This window comes from Anolis carolinensis, chromosome 2 (assembly GCF_035594765.1).
Source record: "Anolis carolinensis isolate JA03-04 chromosome 2, rAnoCar3.1.pri, whole genome shotgun sequence".
In the NCBI taxonomy this organism is placed as follows: domain Eukaryota; kingdom Metazoa; phylum Chordata; class Lepidosauria; order Squamata; family Dactyloidae; genus Anolis; species Anolis carolinensis.
In genome coordinates, this window is record NC_085842.1 from 106,818,533 (window position 1) to 106,837,090 (window position 18,558).

General features: G+C 36.1%; 1 protein-coding gene across 3 annotated transcripts in view; it reads left to right on the forward strand.

Moving 5' to 3' along the window:
- fstl4 (follistatin like 4) overlaps nt 1-18,558 on the forward strand; it is a 638,776-nt gene that overhangs the window by 13,767 nt on the left and 606,451 nt on the right. For all 3 annotated transcript variants that reach the window (XM_062970369.1, XM_062970368.1, XM_062970370.1), the window contains exon 2: nt 5,065-5,200. In XM_062970369.1, coding sequence (XP_062826439.1) covers nt 5,075-5,200 — 126 coding nt within the window. In that variant the 5' untranslated portion in view covers nt 5,065-5,074. The remainder of the gene's footprint in view (nt 1-5,064; nt 5,201-18,558) is intronic.

Consider the following 18,558-nt stretch of genomic DNA (forward strand, 5'->3'; position numbering starts at 1 on the left):
CTCTTCCTTTCTTCTTTCTTTCCCCCCATTTTCCTTCAATTATAGTAATAAAGATCAAAGTTAGATAGCTGCAGAGAATCGTGTGCTTATTAATATCAGGTCATTCAAATGGCAGATGCTATCAATTGAATTTGCAATTCTTGGCTCATGCGTATAAAACACGTGGGCTTCCATTGACCTTTACAGACCATGTTTTTATTGTGAGTGGGGAGGGATAAAGTGATTCGGCTCTGTAGAGAATGTTCTGCCTACGATAATTTATTCTCAAAATATTTCTGCTTAAGAACTTTTCTTGATCCTTGATTCACTACCTGACCATTGTATCTATCTACTTAGTGCTGCACTTATAGTGAATCAGTGTGCTCCAACTAAAAATGCAATTCCTTATTAATCTATAGCAAACTAAGTGTACACATTGATACAGGTAGAAAGAAAAGAGATGCAGGTGAGTGACAAATGTAGTTGAAGAAATTGTGAGATGGGATATTATGCTTTAGGACAAATCTTTCTAGCCTGAATATAATCATATGTTTTGGTGTCCTGTCATTCCCTGGCAACAATTATGGCTTTTGGGGAAAACGTTCTTGATTGGGGTAAATAAATTTCAAAGGACAAAAACAGCACCTTTGATGGACTTGTAAACAAAAAGAGAAGCTAAACGTGACAACTGCCATGCTATCTCATGGACTACCCTAAGCTAATATTTTGAATGCTAAGGTAATTAATGATAGCCAATTAAACTAATATTAATATTTGCTACCACCAATTATTAATGTTGGTGGGAGTAAATAAATGTTCCAAATTCTAATGTTTAATGTTACTAAATTTGTTTTGAAACCTAGTATTCCAAGCTCTCTGCATCACAATATCTTGAAAGTTAGTATTTAATATTAAATTCGTTGGTTCCATTTTCCACAATTCACTAGCAGAATTGTTGCAAGGATATTTATTATACTGTTAATTCAAGATACCACAAGTGACATAGAACAAATGCCTCATCGAAACATCTCATAATACCAGCACATGTACAGATATCTATGGACATAGAAAGCAAATAAATATTAAATATTCAACCCAATCCAAGTATAGAATGTTCTCCTGAAGCCTATGAGAGTTCAAACATTTGTGATTTAACACCATGATCTTAGTAAGCATGCTTTTGGCATCTAGATCCAAATTTGCCTTGATAAATTAAATTGATTGAAAAGTTGATATATTATCATGAAGTCACTTTGGCTGTAATGTTGCATATGTTTACCTGGGAATAAATCCCATTGAAATTAAAGTGAGTTACTTCTGAATAGATATATTTAGGCTTGCACATAGATCTGGCACTGATGTTTATTCTTTTAGGCTGTAACTGTGTTCATGTGAATGTTTGCATGCCTATAGAGGAAGAATGAGGGGGGGGGGGAGGAAGAGAAAATTGTGCAGCTACTTGGCACTTTGATGTGCATAAATAATGACAGCTATCAAAACTCTGCCAAACCATTGCAGCACTGAGCTTCCTCATTGTTGCCTACTAATTCACTTTGGTAGTTATGACAGTTGAGGATTATAATCCTCAAATTGCATATAAAATTGTTCTATTTGCTGTAATGGTATCAAATGATACAAAATATAGTCTAAAATAGTACTTCAGCACAATAGTAGCTTGATAATGGAATTGTATTTGTAACTTATTGATATAAATGTTCTACTTTATTTAAGTATTATTTATAATTCAATTGCCTTCTTTTCGTGGGTGTATAATTGGAATTTTGAAAGCCTATTTTTTCTTATTTTGTACACAGTTTATGTGTTCAAAATTACTGAAAATGTGTTCCTGATGGTCATAAGAGTCTGAAAATAACAATAATGGTAATATGAGATAAATGGGTAAAATTAAATCTGCTATGAATATGTAGGGCTCCAAAAAAGAAACCTGAACTCATTTGTGTAGATACACCCATAAGATGTGTCTATATAAAGCTTTTTGAGGTCCAACCAGAGGAGTAAAGTGACCAGAATATGACCAGCAGTGGAATGAACTAAAGGCAACTTCATTGACTGTTACCTATTTTACCTATTTAAATGTGTCTTGAGTGTAAGTAATCAAATTTGTGGAAGCAAATTTGATACAGGACTGGCTGGACCAATTGTCTACCCAAGACTCAAATTCCCAACCTCCCCTGGTAAAGCAACAAAGCCCCTGAGAACAATCCCTGAGTGTCACAGTTGCTTATAGGTCCAGCTAAAATACTGGAAGGATAATTGTAGGATGTCAGCTCCCAAACTGCTTTAGCCCCTTGTGAGGGCAAAGACCCAGAAACTAGCCCTAAGAATAGCAGATTCTTCTTTTTAAATGTTTTTTCATTTTTTATTAAGTGCGTTGATCACATAAAGAATTTACAAAGAAAACAACAAAAGAGAATCAAATACACACAATACAGATATGCCACTTCACTAAACCCCCCACCCCCTCTCCCCACTCATGACTTATAAAATAAAATGCAGTCTAAAATATTATACTATATGATCATGTGAAACAAGTTAAAACTATTAAAACTGGATAAACCCATTACACTCCAATGGCTTTAATTAACTCATGTGGAAATATGAGTTTGGCAGGATACAATTGTTTCCTCATTCTTCATGCTGCTGTTCTTTCATGTTACACATATGTAGGGAGAATAACTGGGTTTAGCACTTAAGTCTTCTAGCTTGCCAGGCAGAAAATATATTAGCTTAATCATTCTAATAGTTAGTACATGGCATAGAAAGTGTCTGCAAAGCTTGGTGAAAAGAAATAACAGAGAATCACACCATTTTGCATTTCTGTAATGAAACAAAGCAAGAAATTGTTCTCATCGCTCAAATGATTAAACCCTGAAAATGACACTAGAAAAGAAAATCTGGTTTATGAAACAGAATGAATATCTGTCCATCAAACTGGCAGTGAAGATAGGCACACCACTCTTCACTCATACCAAATAAAACTGCAGTTTTTTGGTATGCAAATATACAAACTCAAATTCTGTAAAACTGTGCTTTTTGCACAACCGTCCCTGGAATTAGAGAAGCCAGATCTAGGGTGCTGCATTCAAATTAGATTCATAGTGATGCATGCTTGGATATTCATTTGAAATATTTATATCTTACTTCTCTATCTGATAAGGTAGCTGATTGTAAGGGAAAATAAATATATAAAATATTATTTGCAAAGTCAGTGGTGTTTTGGTGAGGATTCTTGAGGAAGTGATGTGGAGAAAATATCCACTTTCTTAGGGCTTAAATGCTGCTGTTGCACATGGTATAGCTGGTCCACCAGTCATTCTTCAAAAACTGAAAAATCATATGATGGATGCACTGGGCTTTTTGACCCACATCTAGCATGTTTGGTTTGATCTGTTTCTGGACAGAGTGCTGCTGAATTATAGTATATAGGTTTCGTATGTCTCATTTGATTTTTTCCCCAGAGTTTTTGTTGGACTACCTATATTTGCATATACATAGTGATGGGGGGGGGGTTAGTTACACATCCAGTGGCTGCTGAATTTCTCCTCAAGGAGCCATTGTTCTACCACTGTTAGACAAGGTCGCTGTAAAAACCAGACATTACAGGGTCTTATGTGAGCAGAGATTTATTTTTATTTCATTAATACACATATCTATATCTTCCAACTCTATTATTCTGTTCTGGATACAACCAATTGGGTGATTCTTCTTCAACAAGAAGCCTATTATCTTTGATTTTTATCTCCATGGCTGTCTCTTGCACTCTCACTGTATTGGGGGGGCGAAATACTGTTTGCTTATACTTGGAAATTACCTAGGGCCGGCCCTGCCTGTAGGCAAAACATGATGCAAGCAACCTGATTTTTTTTTCACAGTGTAGTGAATTTGTAGTGGTTCTGATATATCTAGGTTATGCAGAGGCATCTTACTGTACTTCAAAGGAAGTAGGCAAGGGACAGCATGTTCAGTCCAAGGTTCTTCTTTCAAGAATCCAGAATGCACCTGTTGAATCCAGGGCCATGTGTTTAAACAGTCCAGACCACCTTGATGTGACAGCTGTTTCTCCTTGCTATTCACAGAGTTTCCTGCAAGTGCCTGACCATTGACTGTTGCATCTGCAGAAATCATAACAGAACAACCACATCATAAGCAGGGTAGGGGTAGATTGTTCCCCTCCATGTTGGTTGTGTAGACACCCCATTCTGACACAAGCAGTTGTGACTGGATTTTCCAAGTACTTGCAAGGAGCTCCATGGTCAATGGGGAGCAGTGGTCCCAACATGGGGATGAGCTCATCCCCTTTCCCTGATGAGCACAGGGAAGGGGGATCTGGACAGTGGATTGAACTGAACTGTACTGCACCTGATCCAGTTGGGTGCATCCCCCCAATTTTTCTTAAAACAGAACAAATCTTTGTTAAGGGCAAAAAAAACTCTGGATAATTACTGGCAGTTGCTCTGTGTCATGTAGATTGCCTGCACTAGATTTGAGGTGAATACATTTTTATTAGTGTAGGTAAGACATTAATTAGTGTACAAAAGCTTATGCTACCAACTTTAATCTTCCTCAGCTTCCAAGGTGCTACAAGATCTTTTGCATACTCATAGGCGACACTAACACAGCCATGGTTTTGAATACCTCAGATATGCTATAGTCAACCAGATAGTAATCTGCCTTTTTCTAGCCTTTGGATTATCTGTTGAAAACTATCTGAATATTTAATAAAGAGGGGGAAACTTCAACAACAGTGTAGTTAATGAAAGTTAGATTTCCTGTCCACTCAAATCTAATTGTGAGCTTGGCCGTGGAAATAATGCTCTACTGGCATGTCTCAGTTTTTAAGATGCAGGGATGTGAAGGATGTGGTAAATGTTATAGAAATCATCATACAAACCCTCTTTGCTTGGACATGGTGCACACTGTTTCAATAGATATCTATCTAAACAATTCATAAAATAGTGTTAAATATGTGAAACTAATACACGATGTGTGTAATTGTAATGTTGTGTTTGAGTCAGTACACTTTTCATAGACCCTGATTTAAATCTATTTGCTTATTTCCCACAGACTTAACACAATGACATCGAGAAGTTTCTGGCTATTCCTTCTATTACTTGAAGTTTTCCTGTTGGCCACTTGGGGATGGATGGAATCAAACAGGAGCAGGCAACTGTATTCAGATGCTAGGAGGGTAACTCAAGAGGTACAGTAAAAACATATTTCTTCAACAAATGTATGAATTCAAACCATCATAATAAATTCCCTGCAGTTATGTGAGAAACATGACAATAGAGTGGTGTTAGAGGAAACATTGGGGGAATTATTCCAGGGGATAAATTACAGTTCACATGTTTTGCTTTAAAAAAGACTTACCCATATTTTCATTCAGCCATTCTTGTAAGAAACTAAAGGTAACCTAGATGTCAGTGTCCCCTTGTTATTTGTGCAAAGGGATAGGACAGGTAGATATTTTGCCAGCCCAAGACTGGACTGCAGGCTTCAATAAAAGTTCCTTGATGCAAATCCAGCATGCTCTCTCAGACCCAACCTACACTGACCATATAATCCAGTTTCTGAATGCAGATTATCTGATTTGGACTGGATTATTTGAATCTACACTGCCATATTATCGAGTTCAAAACAGATAATCTGTATTCAATTCAGAGTTTGTAAACTTTACTCAGCACTGGTCCCGTTAGAACCAAAATTGATTTTCCAGCCCTCCTTTCAGTCAACTGTGTAAATTCACAGATAGTATTCTTCAATTAGTAATAGTGACAGGAAGAGTTGGGAATAAATAGCTCAATTCAAATCTTTTCTCTGTGGTGCAGAATGGTTTTTTCTTTGTAAATTATATTGTAAAGGTGTGATCAATGCACTTTTTTCTCTGTGTTTATGTGAAAGATAGATATGTTTATTTGAAGTAATAATGTTCTTTATTTAGTGTTCTAGTTCCTGAAAAGCACAAAATTGTTGTAATAATGAATGAGAAAGACTTTGAAATTCAAAGTGCTATATTATCATTATCATTTTATTTTATCTTACTTATACTCTGCCTTCCTGTCTCATGTCATTTAAATAATCTTAGAACAGAAGTAAAAGCAGGCCGATGCAAAAATCTGAAGATAAAGAGTTAAAACACAGTTAAACAAGCTATTATTTAAAAAGGATTTATTTAGAAATTGTAAACTCACATCCCAGCTCTTAAACACAATTTTCCTGTTTCTTGTAGTTTAAAATCTAATCTCCTCCAACTCTATTTCTCTGTTTTATTTAATTGCATATTTCCCTATAGAAAAGAGTAGAAAGTTGCCAGCTTCCAGAGGATAAATGCGCAATGAAAGAGGAGATATTTCGATGGTCTCTTAAGACAAATCATGTACACACTTGGACCTTGAAGCCCACCTTTTAGAATTTCTATTTTTTCTCCTCTTCTGAAACATTTTTTAGAAAAGTAATTTTTAGCAAATTTAATGGTCAAAATATTTGGAAGACATTTTCAGCCAATATGAATAATATAAACCTTTTCCCTAGCTTTAATCACAAAGGGTACAGAGAATAATGCAGCAACAGAGTTACAAGGTGACAGAAGATCTTCTGCCTCCAGCTTTGTACTGCTGTAAGCAGTATGTGTGAAACATCATACTGAACATAGGGATTCAGGGGAACTATACTGTACTCCTGAGTTTACTCCATGCACAATTCATAATTATTCTGAAATATACTTGATGGGATATCTCATCCATCTATTGATTTTAGGATTATTAACAACTGGAATCAAACACATTATTTGTGTGTCCATGCAGACATGCTGGCCACATGACCTTGGAGGTGTCTACGGACAACGCCGGCTCTTCGGCTTAAAAATGGAGATGAGCACCAACCCCCAGAGTCAGACATGACTGGACTTAACGTCAGGGGAAACCTTTACCTTTTATTCTTAACAGAAGTGGTAGCAGTAGCAGTTGAGTATATGGCCCATTACTATGATACTTTACATTCTGGGACTTGCGAAGCTATAATTTCTAACAGAAATGTGACTGTTAAAAGAGAGTAATACAATTTTGCAGGAAATTAATTGCTTTAATGACTCAGTAAAGTTGTTTTATATTTTGGCACAAAAATACTTGAAATCAGTGTTCTCTCTTTTAATCTATAACTTTCATGTACGAATAACTTGATAGAAGGGAAAATAAATACATTTAATTCTTTTGTTTAAAGGAATTAAATATATATAACAATTGGGCTTTTATTCCACTGTGGTGGTAGGTTTTACTGTTATCTGGAAACACTCATACTTTAAAAGTTGAATTCATATTGAAGCCAAAGGAATTGGGGAAAGGATTTAAGCCTCAGTATCTTTGAAGAAAAGGATTTGGAAAACATAGCACAACCATCTGTGTTAATCTTGAGAATAATTTACAATTTAAGTACCTTCTGTGTTATAATAAGCAAAAGCAAATCAGGATAACTGTTGCAAGAGCAAACACCATCAGTTCTTTTTGTCTTGTTAGCTGTACAAGATCTTCATCCTTTAAATCTGTTAGCACAAACAGGTTTTTTACAGCCTTCCATTCTGTGGCAAAAAGTGAAACAAATATACGTAGTGAAGGTCACTCTAAACAATCTTCCTTTGCTTGGCAGAAGGGAATGATGGGCCTTTTAAAAATCAATTTTCCATTGGCATCTGTAAAGACATGTATAAATGCTACTTTTGTTAGCATAGGTGGTGTTGGAACTGATTTTCCCTGCCTCGCTTGCACTCTGGTGCCCTCAAACCAGCAGTGGAGATTTTCCCAGATCTCCACAGACATTTGGAGGAGCTATACAGGGTAAAGCAGCAGGAATAGGGGAAGGACCTCTGGCTGTGCATTTTGAATCATTACATTTAATCAGCTATCCTCTGTAAATTTGTGTAATTTAAATTTGTCTGTTTCTTTTAAAACAATCATTACTTGTGAGAGTGAATTCTACTTTTTATCATTACTTGTTGTGAGAATGAATTCTACAAATTAAATAATAAGTGCGTGGCGCTGGGCTCCAAAATCCAATAATGATGTTGTGCTAGCACAGATATAGGAGTATCTGTGCATTTTCACATTGTGTGCATGGCATCAAATTAGTATTGTTTTGTTGCTTGGGGTTTTGGAGCTATTTATACACTTCTGGAGCAACTATTGTGCTACCATCATTAGCACAGGTTCATTTGAGGCTATTGTCCTCATGCTATGACAAAGTACTTCATTGGACTAGAGCATTCTAGAAGTTTCAAAAGGAAAAGAGAGATCTTCAACCTCATCACATGGAAGCTGAGAAGTGTCTTTTCCCCGCTTCATGGTGCTGCTGACACGCTGCCGACATGACGTCCACCGGAGCCCATCAGATGATGCAAAGCTACTTCTGGCAGGACTCCATTGGGCTCCATGCCAGCAGGATCGCAGGAGAATGCTGGAAGCATGCCTGCAGTGCAGAGACACGGAACCCTGAGGATTCAGGTGTACACCTAACTCCTCACAGAAGAAACCAAGGAGGATGTAGGAGGAAGCTGGGGACAGCGGGAAAACACTGTGGGAAGGGATCCCATGACCAACCACAGTAAGGGGATGAAACCCACAGTTTCCCCCACTATCCCCTGCCGTCCATCGGCTTCCCGGCCTCCATGTGATAAGGTCCATAGTGTGATTATTTAGTTTTTACTACACAGTTTATAATTGTGTAAACATCTGTCACATCCTAACTACAATGGAGGAAGATAGTTTGGATTCAGTATTAATGGGGTGCATTTGAAAGCATTTATGTTTTTTTTATGACCCTCAATATTTAAAGTTCTTTCTATCTCTGTTTTAGTATTAGTGATGCAAAATTTAAAGAGAACACCATACATCTTAACAAGTAGAACTACTAACTCAGGAGGGCACATGAATAGAAGTGTACAGTAGAGTCTCACTTATCCAACCTTTGCTTATCCAACCTTCTGTATTATCCAATGCAGTTTGCCTTTTAGTAGTCAATGTTTTTGTAGTCAATTTTTCAATACATTGCAAAGTTTTGGTGCTATATTTGTAAATACAGTAATTATTACATACGTTATCATGTACTGAACTGATTTTTCTGTCCATTTTTTGCAAAACATGATGTTTTGGTGCTTAATTTGTAAAATCATAATGTAATTTGACATTTAATAGGCTTTTCCTTAATCCCTCCTTATTAACCAACATTTTTGCTTATCCAACGTTCTGCCGGCCCGTTTATGTTGGAAAAGTGAGACTCTACTGTATTTAGATTACATTCATCAAGATTCATGAATGAATTAATTTTGGAGGAGTTACTGGCCTTCTCTAGTGTTTGCTTAGGTCTAACAAAATTATTGGTTAATTCAATCAAAATTAAACTGCTTAACATGAAGTCAAATTAAATGCTCACTTGTGTTAGGCACATTTTTTTTCATTTTGTAAAATTCACGAAATGGGATGTTAGGAGTTGGAACTAGTTTTTATTCATTGCTTATCTGATAAACTTGGCTTTAAAAACATGGAGAGACAGGGTACCTCTTAATCTGAGTCTGATAGAATTTTCTCTGCCAAAATGAAAACTCCTCTATAGGTAATACCCCAAATTTCAGTTCATAATGGATAATGTGCCCCTGTATTCAGCCAACAAGCTAGGAGGAGGTTATACTTCACTTTTTTGATATCCTTTCTCTGGAGAGGGAAAAAGGGGTCATCATCCTTATACCCTGGATCAGTCATTTATTACATTATCAATCATGCATGAAAGATAAAGGTGTAATACTTTCAAAATGCCCTAATGTGGATGATGTGGAAACAGGCCATGAACATTGAGCAAAACCTAATAGCCAGAGAGGGCCTAAAGGCTTCATGCAAGAAAAAACAGGAGGAGGACTTTGTAGAAAGATGTTATTCAGATGCTAGAAGCCTCTATGCCAAAGTGCGAGAACTGATTTGTAATTTTAAAGGAGTAACATAGACACAGTGAATATAGCAGACATTTGGTGCGATGGGGAACCAGTGGAATATGGCTGTCAAATGAAACAAATGCTAAAGGAATAAGAAGGAAGAGGTTAGTGTCAAAGAAACTGAACACCTTCAATCCCAATTGGTGAAAGGAAATGAAGGACAAAGTCTATTATTGTATTAAAGACCTGTATGATATAAATGGTTAACTGATCGCCATAAGTAAGACAATAGAAAATGTGGGAAATAAAAACTGGATAAAAGTATTAGGTCTATACAATAAACTTAAACGGGGAAATATGGTGAATGTATAGGCAAAGAAAGTAACCTGGACAGTATACTTAATAAAGGAACAGGAATTAGAGAAAGGATTTGCAGGAGCAATATATAAATGGATGATTATATTGTAAGAACATTACAACATAAATGGCAGAAAAAAGGCCATCTCACAAAACAAACAATAGATGAAATAATGAAGGGAGTTAAGAAAATTAAAATGGAGAAGTAGAAAGAGGTAGAAAGAAAACTTATTTGGATATGTTACAGGACACAAATTATCAAATATGGGAATAAGCTCAACATGTTGGCATTGTGGAGGAAATAAAGGTTGGTATGCCCACATGTAGTGGGAATGCCCAAAAACAATATTTATCTGGGAAAAGATAGTAAAGAAAAAGGAGAAACTATTTAAAATACCAGTTCAGGTAAATATTGATTTTATGTTAATGGGAATACTAGGGAATAATGAAACTAATGTAAAAAAACAAGATTTATTCAGAGCAATGATTTTAGCAGGAGAAGCAGCAATAGCATGGGATGGAGAGACAAAAAATGGAATATGGAAAACTTGAACAATTAGCTGTTTGATTAAGTCCAATCAGCTATTATAGAAGTATAATTGAAGAGGATATACAGGAGGATAAAACAGAAAAAAATAAAGAGAAATGGGTGACCTACATGGAATAGATAGAAAGTGGTAAAGCCAGTATAGATATTGTACAGAGAAAATTGTGTTGATGGCTAAAGATAAAGATATGGAGGAAAATGTGGTAGAGGTATGAGGGAGCGGGTAGAGAGGGAAAAAAATGAAAAGAATAACTTTGTAAAAGAGATGAAAACATAATATAGAAATGTTTCATTATATATAATGTGTACACAATAACTATCACCTATTCACAGATTGTGTTATTATGTACTTAATAATAGGCATGTGCGATCCATGAAAAAATGGTTCAATACTCACTTCAAAATTAGGGGGTGCTGGCGCTTCCTTTCTGAAGTTATTTCAGTGTGTGTGTGTGTGTGTGTGTGTATATATATATATATACACACACACACACACACACACACACGTGTCCCTTTCTATCTCAAATCTAGAGAGAAAAGTGGGGTGCCAATAATAATAATAATAATAATAATAATAATAATAATAATAATAATAATAGGGTAATTTAAAATAATAAGAATTGCGGAAAATCCTTAGCAGGGTGATAGTTAGTTCGCTTTCCCTGCTCATTGGGTGGAGAGTTCTAGTTTGAGGTTTTGCCAGCACATTGAGATTGATGCCCCCTCCTCTTCCCCCTTTCCTCAATTAAAGTTTCTTGCAAAGGCAGGAGAGGTTTTGCAAGGGAGATCCTGCAAAAGCAAAGCCCTGCAATTATCAGGCTATCTTCCTTTTGCAAGCCCGGGTTTAAGCACGAGAAGATGAACTGGTTTGCAAGGGAAATCCTCCCTCCACTTTTGTAAGCCCGGGTTTAAGCGCGGGGAGATGAAGATCCAGGCTCTCTCCACTTCTGGAAGCTGGTTTACAAGCAACCACTCCAAAACGGGATGGGGGATTTCTCTCCTGAATAGCAAAGGTCGGTTGAATTAAAATACTTTCCCATATATCCGAAGGTTATCCTAAGGTATTTAGAGGCATGGGCACCAATGCTTCGAATTGGAAGGTTAATTCCAAAGTGCCAAACCATCTCGGAAACCCCTTCAGATCTATTTCGAATAACGAATTTATTAGGATAAACAAAGTTTTCCAAAGATTCGCCCATCCCTACTTAATAAACATATTTTTAAAAAGAAGTTGAATGCTTTAAATAAGGGAATCATGGTGGATGACAATACCAATTCCTTGTCTCCAAACTAATTTAGAATTGGGGATATGTTACAAGTACTATCCTGACCAAAATATGGAAAGGGAAATCTGGAAAGCATTCATAGAACCAGAATTTGGAATTTGGAATGGGTCAGTTTTGCTTTTTAAAATGTAAACAACAATATATTGATAATTTTCTGGTTTTTTTCTCATTACAGTAGAGTCTCACTTATCCAACATAAACGGGCCGGCAGAATGTTGGATAAGCGAATATGTTGGATAATAAGGAGAGATTAAGAAAAAGCCTATTAAACATCAAATTAGGTTATGATTTTACAAATTAAGCACCAAAACATCATGTTATACAACCAATTTGACAGAAAAAGTAGTTCAATACACAGTAATATTATGTTGTAAGTACTGTATTTACAAAATTAGAACCAAAATATCACGTTATATTGAAAACATTGACTACAAAAATGCGTTGGATAATAAACCATTACCTGTAACATGCTATATTTCAGGGTAATTGAGGCATAACTTTTTTCATTTAATGAGTAGCATTTATTCATTACCTTTAAAACATTGTTTGAAAAGTATAATTTCAGGATGTGTATGGACATTTTCCTATTTGAGGGTGTTACTAATAAAAAGTAAATATAATTAAATATAAATGTTACACGTTAACTGTAAAGTACAGTAGAGTCTCACTTATCCAACATTCGCTTATCCAACATAAGCGAATGTTGGATAAGTGAGACTCTACTGTACTTTTCAAACAATGTTTTAAAGGTATACTTTTCAAACAATGTTTTAAAGGTAATGAATAAATGCTACTCATTAAATGAAAAAAGTTATGCCTCAATTACCCTGAAATATAGCATGTTACAGGTAATGGTTTATTATTTAACATTTCTGCAAATGAGAGAATATTGACTGGATTAATAACTATGTAACTGTGCCTTAGACTAGTCTTGGAATGAACCTGGAGGGGAAGTTGACCATGGACCTTCAGTTCATTGCTGATAACCAAAACTTAGTGCAAGAGAAGAATATAGTTAAATAGTTTGGTAAATGTTTTATTGACAAAAAGTCACATAATTATTTTGTCAAAAATATAACATCTGCTGGATTCCTTAGAAACTATTATTACAGTTCATGGAAAATTGTCAAATGTTTATTCCTTCAAAATAAATATTTAGAGAATTTAAATTGTGAGGTTTTGTTACATTTTTCTTTGTATATTTTCTAATACCACCATTATAATGACTTGTAGTATAACCTATAATATTTGAAATATAATATGAGTAGAGAGATTTAGTGTGCTGTACCTGGTCTTATAATTTGACATCCAGAAATAACAGAAAGAAGCAGAGCAATTATCTCAATTAGATACCGTATGGTGGACCAGATGATTTTATCTGAGCTAAGCTACCAGAGTACTTTATTGTTTATAAAGGGACAAATTTATACTGTCAACAACATGGAAATAGGTCTGTGCTCTACTATTGTGATCTTTTTTTTTTGCTTCATTAGCACTTTTTATAAAATACAGTATGTCCCCAAATGTAAATAACATATGTTTTCCTGTTTATATAAAAGCTACAAATCAAGGTTTCACAAATATTCTAATCTGTATGTTTATAGAGAAACCATGAAATTCAGTAGCCAATAATGTCTAAATTAAATAGCTTAACATTTCATTTTTTTTAAAGATTGACATGATGTTAAAATGCTCTTTGTATTTAACTTTTGAAAAACACTGGAATAAACCTACTTTTTGTGAACTATGGATTACAAGTGTCTATAATCCAGACAGTTGTTGATGACTGCCTTCAAGTCATCATTATGGTGATGCTAAAGTGACCCTGTCATAGAGTTTTAATGGCAGGATTTGTTTGGAGGGGCGGATTTGCCTTTGTATTCTTCTTAGACTTGAAAGAGTATGACTTTTTGCAAGGCCACTCAAGGTACACCTACATTGTAGAATGAATGCAATTAGACATCCCTTTAACTACCATGGCTTAATATTATGGAATCCTTGGATTTGTAGTTCAGTGTGGCACCAGAACTCTTTGGCAAAGAAAGCTGAAGATTTTGAAAAACTACAACTCCAATGGACTTCAAATTCCAATGGAACCAACTCAATGTTTTTCCATTTGGCTAACAATATTTAAAGCAGACCTGCAAAACTTACCCTCCAAACGCTTTGGTTGGCCGCCCTCCTCCCCAATGAAGGGGAAGCCCCATCCCTTACCTGGGAAACAAAGGGCCTGGGCTCTTCTGTGAGTTATAGGGAAGGCCTTTGCGGCTGCAACTAGCCCATGAGCATATGTTGTGCAGGCCTGATTTAAAGCATAAAAGGCATGTCAAAGCTATGTAGAACATTGCAAGACAAGTACAGACTTTTCATTTTAAAAGCTGCATCTGAGTTTTAAAATATGCAGGGAAACAGAAAGGTCATAAAGAAAGACCAACAACCCCAAATAAAACAGACACAATCGGCAACATTACCTCCTGTATTTGGAACATGTTTTTCTTGATGAGAGCCAGATCAGCACATAGTAGGATTAAAAGGTAGAACCTTTGTAAAGTCAATGTTAAGTGGGTGCTGCTCTTAAACGTATCATATTTGGAATTTTGGTATTCATAAGTCGGTGTACCTATACATTGAGTCAAATGTACAGACAAACAAATATTATTTGATTTTGATCAAATTGCCCCTGTGCTATCCACGCTGCAGCATTCAGCCTTGTGTGGAATTTCCTAAAATAAGGTCTTTTATCATGATGGATTGCAGTTCTGCTTCAGCATACAAATATACAAAAGACACTATTATTTGCTCAAGCGGCTTCACTGTTGGTAGTTTGAAGGTGTTTGTTAGCTTGAAAGAATATTGCCCACCTCAGAAATTGCAGACTTAAAATGCAAGGTCAATAACAATAATAGCCCAATAAAAAGGAAAATAAATGTTTCAACTTATGTAATAGCTAGTGTAGAATGTATATCTTTGAAAACTCTGAAGAGTTGCATCAATTGTTCCTGCTTTATAATATAAATACATTTCAGCTGTGAAAACACCAATTGTAGAGTGAGGGCCCTTCCAGACAGGCCCTTTATCCGAGGATTTTATCCCAGGTTTTCTACTACAAACTGCATTATATGAGTCTGCACTGCCAGATAATCTGGGATAAACAGAAAACCTGGGATCAGATCCTGGGATATAGGACCTGTCTGGAAGGGCCCTGAGATTTCTTTCTCAGCAACTGATGTACTAAGCAGAGGCTGGATGGCCATCTGTCGGGGGTGCTTTGAATTTGATGTTTCTGCTTCTAGCAAGGGTTGGACTGGATGGCCTGTGAGGTCTCTTCCAACTCTATGATTCTATGATTCTATGAATGCTGTCAGAATTCTCCTGTAGTGTTCAGTAGATACTTCTGATAAATAGGGAGATTATAAAATAGGAAACGGAACTTTATCAAGCATTGTCAAATGTCAATTTCTTCATATATGAGGAGAAAAGAACCTGAAATAGAAATGCTGAGATGCAAAATTGGAACTTACAGATTTGTCATCTAAGTCCACTGTTTCAAGTACAGTAGAGTCTCACTAGTCCAAGCCTCGCTCATCCAAGCCTCTGGATAATCCAAGCCATTTTTGTAGTCAATGTTTTCAATATATCATGATATTTTGGTGCTAAATTTGTAAATACAGTAATTACAACATAACATTACTGCGTATTGAACTACTTTTTCTGTCAAATTTGTTGTATAACATGATGTTTTGGTGCTTAATTTGTAAAATCATAACCGAATTTGATGTTTAATAGGCTTTTCCTTAATCCCTCCTTGTTATCCAAGATATTCGCTTATCCAAGCTTCTGCCGGCCCGTTTAGCTTGGATAAGTGAGACTCTACTGTACTTCACACTTAAAAACTTGTTTTCAAACCCCTCCGTATCTAACAATAAATTTAGCACAGTGGTTCTCAACTTATGGGTCCCCAGATGTTTTGGTCTTCAACTCCCAGAAATCCTAACAGCTGGTAAACTGGCTGGGATTTCTGGGAGTGGTTCTCAACCTGGAGACTCACAGGTTGAGAATCACTGATTTAGCATCGCCATCACCGTGTATAACCATATATAACTAATGATATGTGAAATTTGCTGGCATCATTTCTCTTTAACATAGAAGACTAGAGAGTAGTTTATTTTACTGTCACAGTAACATACTACTGTAGGATAATCCATTTTGGCAAATAACACCCATAGCCCACAAGCCTAAATCGGATACTGTATTTTAATATTTCCTTATAAACACAAGCCATACTTCAACATTAATCAGGAACTGGTAACACCAAATCGTGTTTTTTTTTCTCTAGGCTGACAGCTGGATGCAGTCTTTCATAACAGCAAAAAAGCTATTTGTGCAGAAGGTTGTCATATTGCATCAAGGTTCATCCAGGTGTCTGGAGTGCTTCTGTATTTTACAGCAGTTCATGTGAAGGAAGCTTTCCACTGACTTTATAAGTTAGCATTGTGATATTTAATAACAATTTTGCACCTGTTACACCATGGCTACCTCCCTTTGGATGTGCAGTTACATGATGGCAAATAATAATTGGTAGCGTTAATTATTATCATGTACGCTGGAACTCAATCGACAGACCCATTTTTTTGAACTGAACATGCATACCTGTATTTTATAATGTATTTTATGAATACTGATGTAAGTTAATAATAATTTTTAACTGATTTATATTGCACTGTATAATTTTTATATATGCGTTTTATTGTAAGCCGCCTTAGTCCCCTGTTGGGTGAGAAGGGCGGGATATAAATATTGTAATAAATAAATAAATAAATAAATAAATAAATTGTGAAGAAGCCATCTTTAAAAACCATGTGACAGTGACTTTAGCATAAATAATAATGTGTTTTAAATCAGTTATATTGTGTTAATAAGAGGTAGAATGGATGCTGAAAATGAGGGATGTTGTGGAAATGTGCTGCATCTAATTAACTATGTGACATTCAAAAGGATTTGCAGTCTCATATTCACAGGAAGATATGGCAAAGTGAATTAAAATCCTGAAACAAAGTCTCCACATAAAAACATATGACTTATGCCAGAATTAAATTATATTTTTAGTTACTCTTATGTGCATTCATAAAATGATGTCCAGGAAATAAGCTCCATTTATAAACAGCTATTTGAAAGCTTCAGCATAAAATTGTTCTTCTTGTAGCAATGTATACAAGTGCTTCACTATAATTTCTGTCAAAATAGTTTCATCTTGAGTTTGTATATAATAAAATATCTTTACTAGAAATGTAAAGAAGGATTTAAAACATGGGGATACTTTTTTTCTTCTAAGAAGTAGCTAGGTTTAAAATCAGTTGCTAATCCCAACTGAAGTGGAACCAGTTGGGATGTAGGTCTTAAATATTGAGATTTAATCTCTAGTGATGAACAAGAATGTAATATGGTAACCCAGATGTTCACACACACACACACGAAGAAAGAGGCAGGGAAGCACTGAATAATTAGAACTAAATAGTTATGCAAGATTGGCATAGTCTTTAAATGCAATTTAACTGAGGATAGGATTCAGGTGGCCTCTCCAGCATTCCTTGGCACCACAGACTAACTATCTTAAATAGCTTGCTTTTTTTCTGGTCTTAGCAAAAAAATACCGCACAACCATCCCAGAATAGCCCCTTCTATGTTTAAGTCCCAAAAGGTTTGTTGGGTCCCATAGCCCCATGACAGATTTATCGTAAGCTCACCATCGGTCAAAAATGACTGAAAGGCACACAATGACAACAACAAAACAGCTAGGCCACCCTAAAATGCATAAAATCTCAAAGGTACTTTTGAAAAATAAGATTTTTCTTATTAAGAAAAACGCATCGAGGGGTGTGGGTGGGGAAGAGAAATGGGGAGTCAGACTATATTGGAATCAGAGTTTACATATTCTCTTTAAGTGTTACAAGGATAATATGGTCTCCATCCGGGCGAGGAGGAAAGGCCGCCACTTCAGGTCATCTCTCTCTTCCCGAGGCATGGACCCAGCTGTCCCCGAAACCCAGGGGAAGGAGGCGGCTCTTCCTCATGAATGGTCCCCGGCCTCTGTTTTTGCGTGAGGGAGAAGCAGGGTGCATCTACAACAGACATGAGCAAACTTGGGCCCTCCAGGTGTTTTGGACTTCAACTTCCACAATTCCTAATGGCCTCAGGCCCAGGGAGAAAAGGAAGAGACAGGAAACAATCTCAGCCAGCTAACATCTCTCAATAAAGAATTCCCCCAGGTAGTAAGCAGCCAGACCTTGAAGCTGCAAGGCTATTCCATGCTAATCAATTGCTAATCAATTGCAACATTCACATCTGCCTCAAGCACACACGAGTTCTTTCCCCCACACTGGACATTCCACAGAAGCAAAGTGCCACAAGTTTTTTTGTTTTTGTTTTCCATTTTTACACAATTTAACTACTTAAAA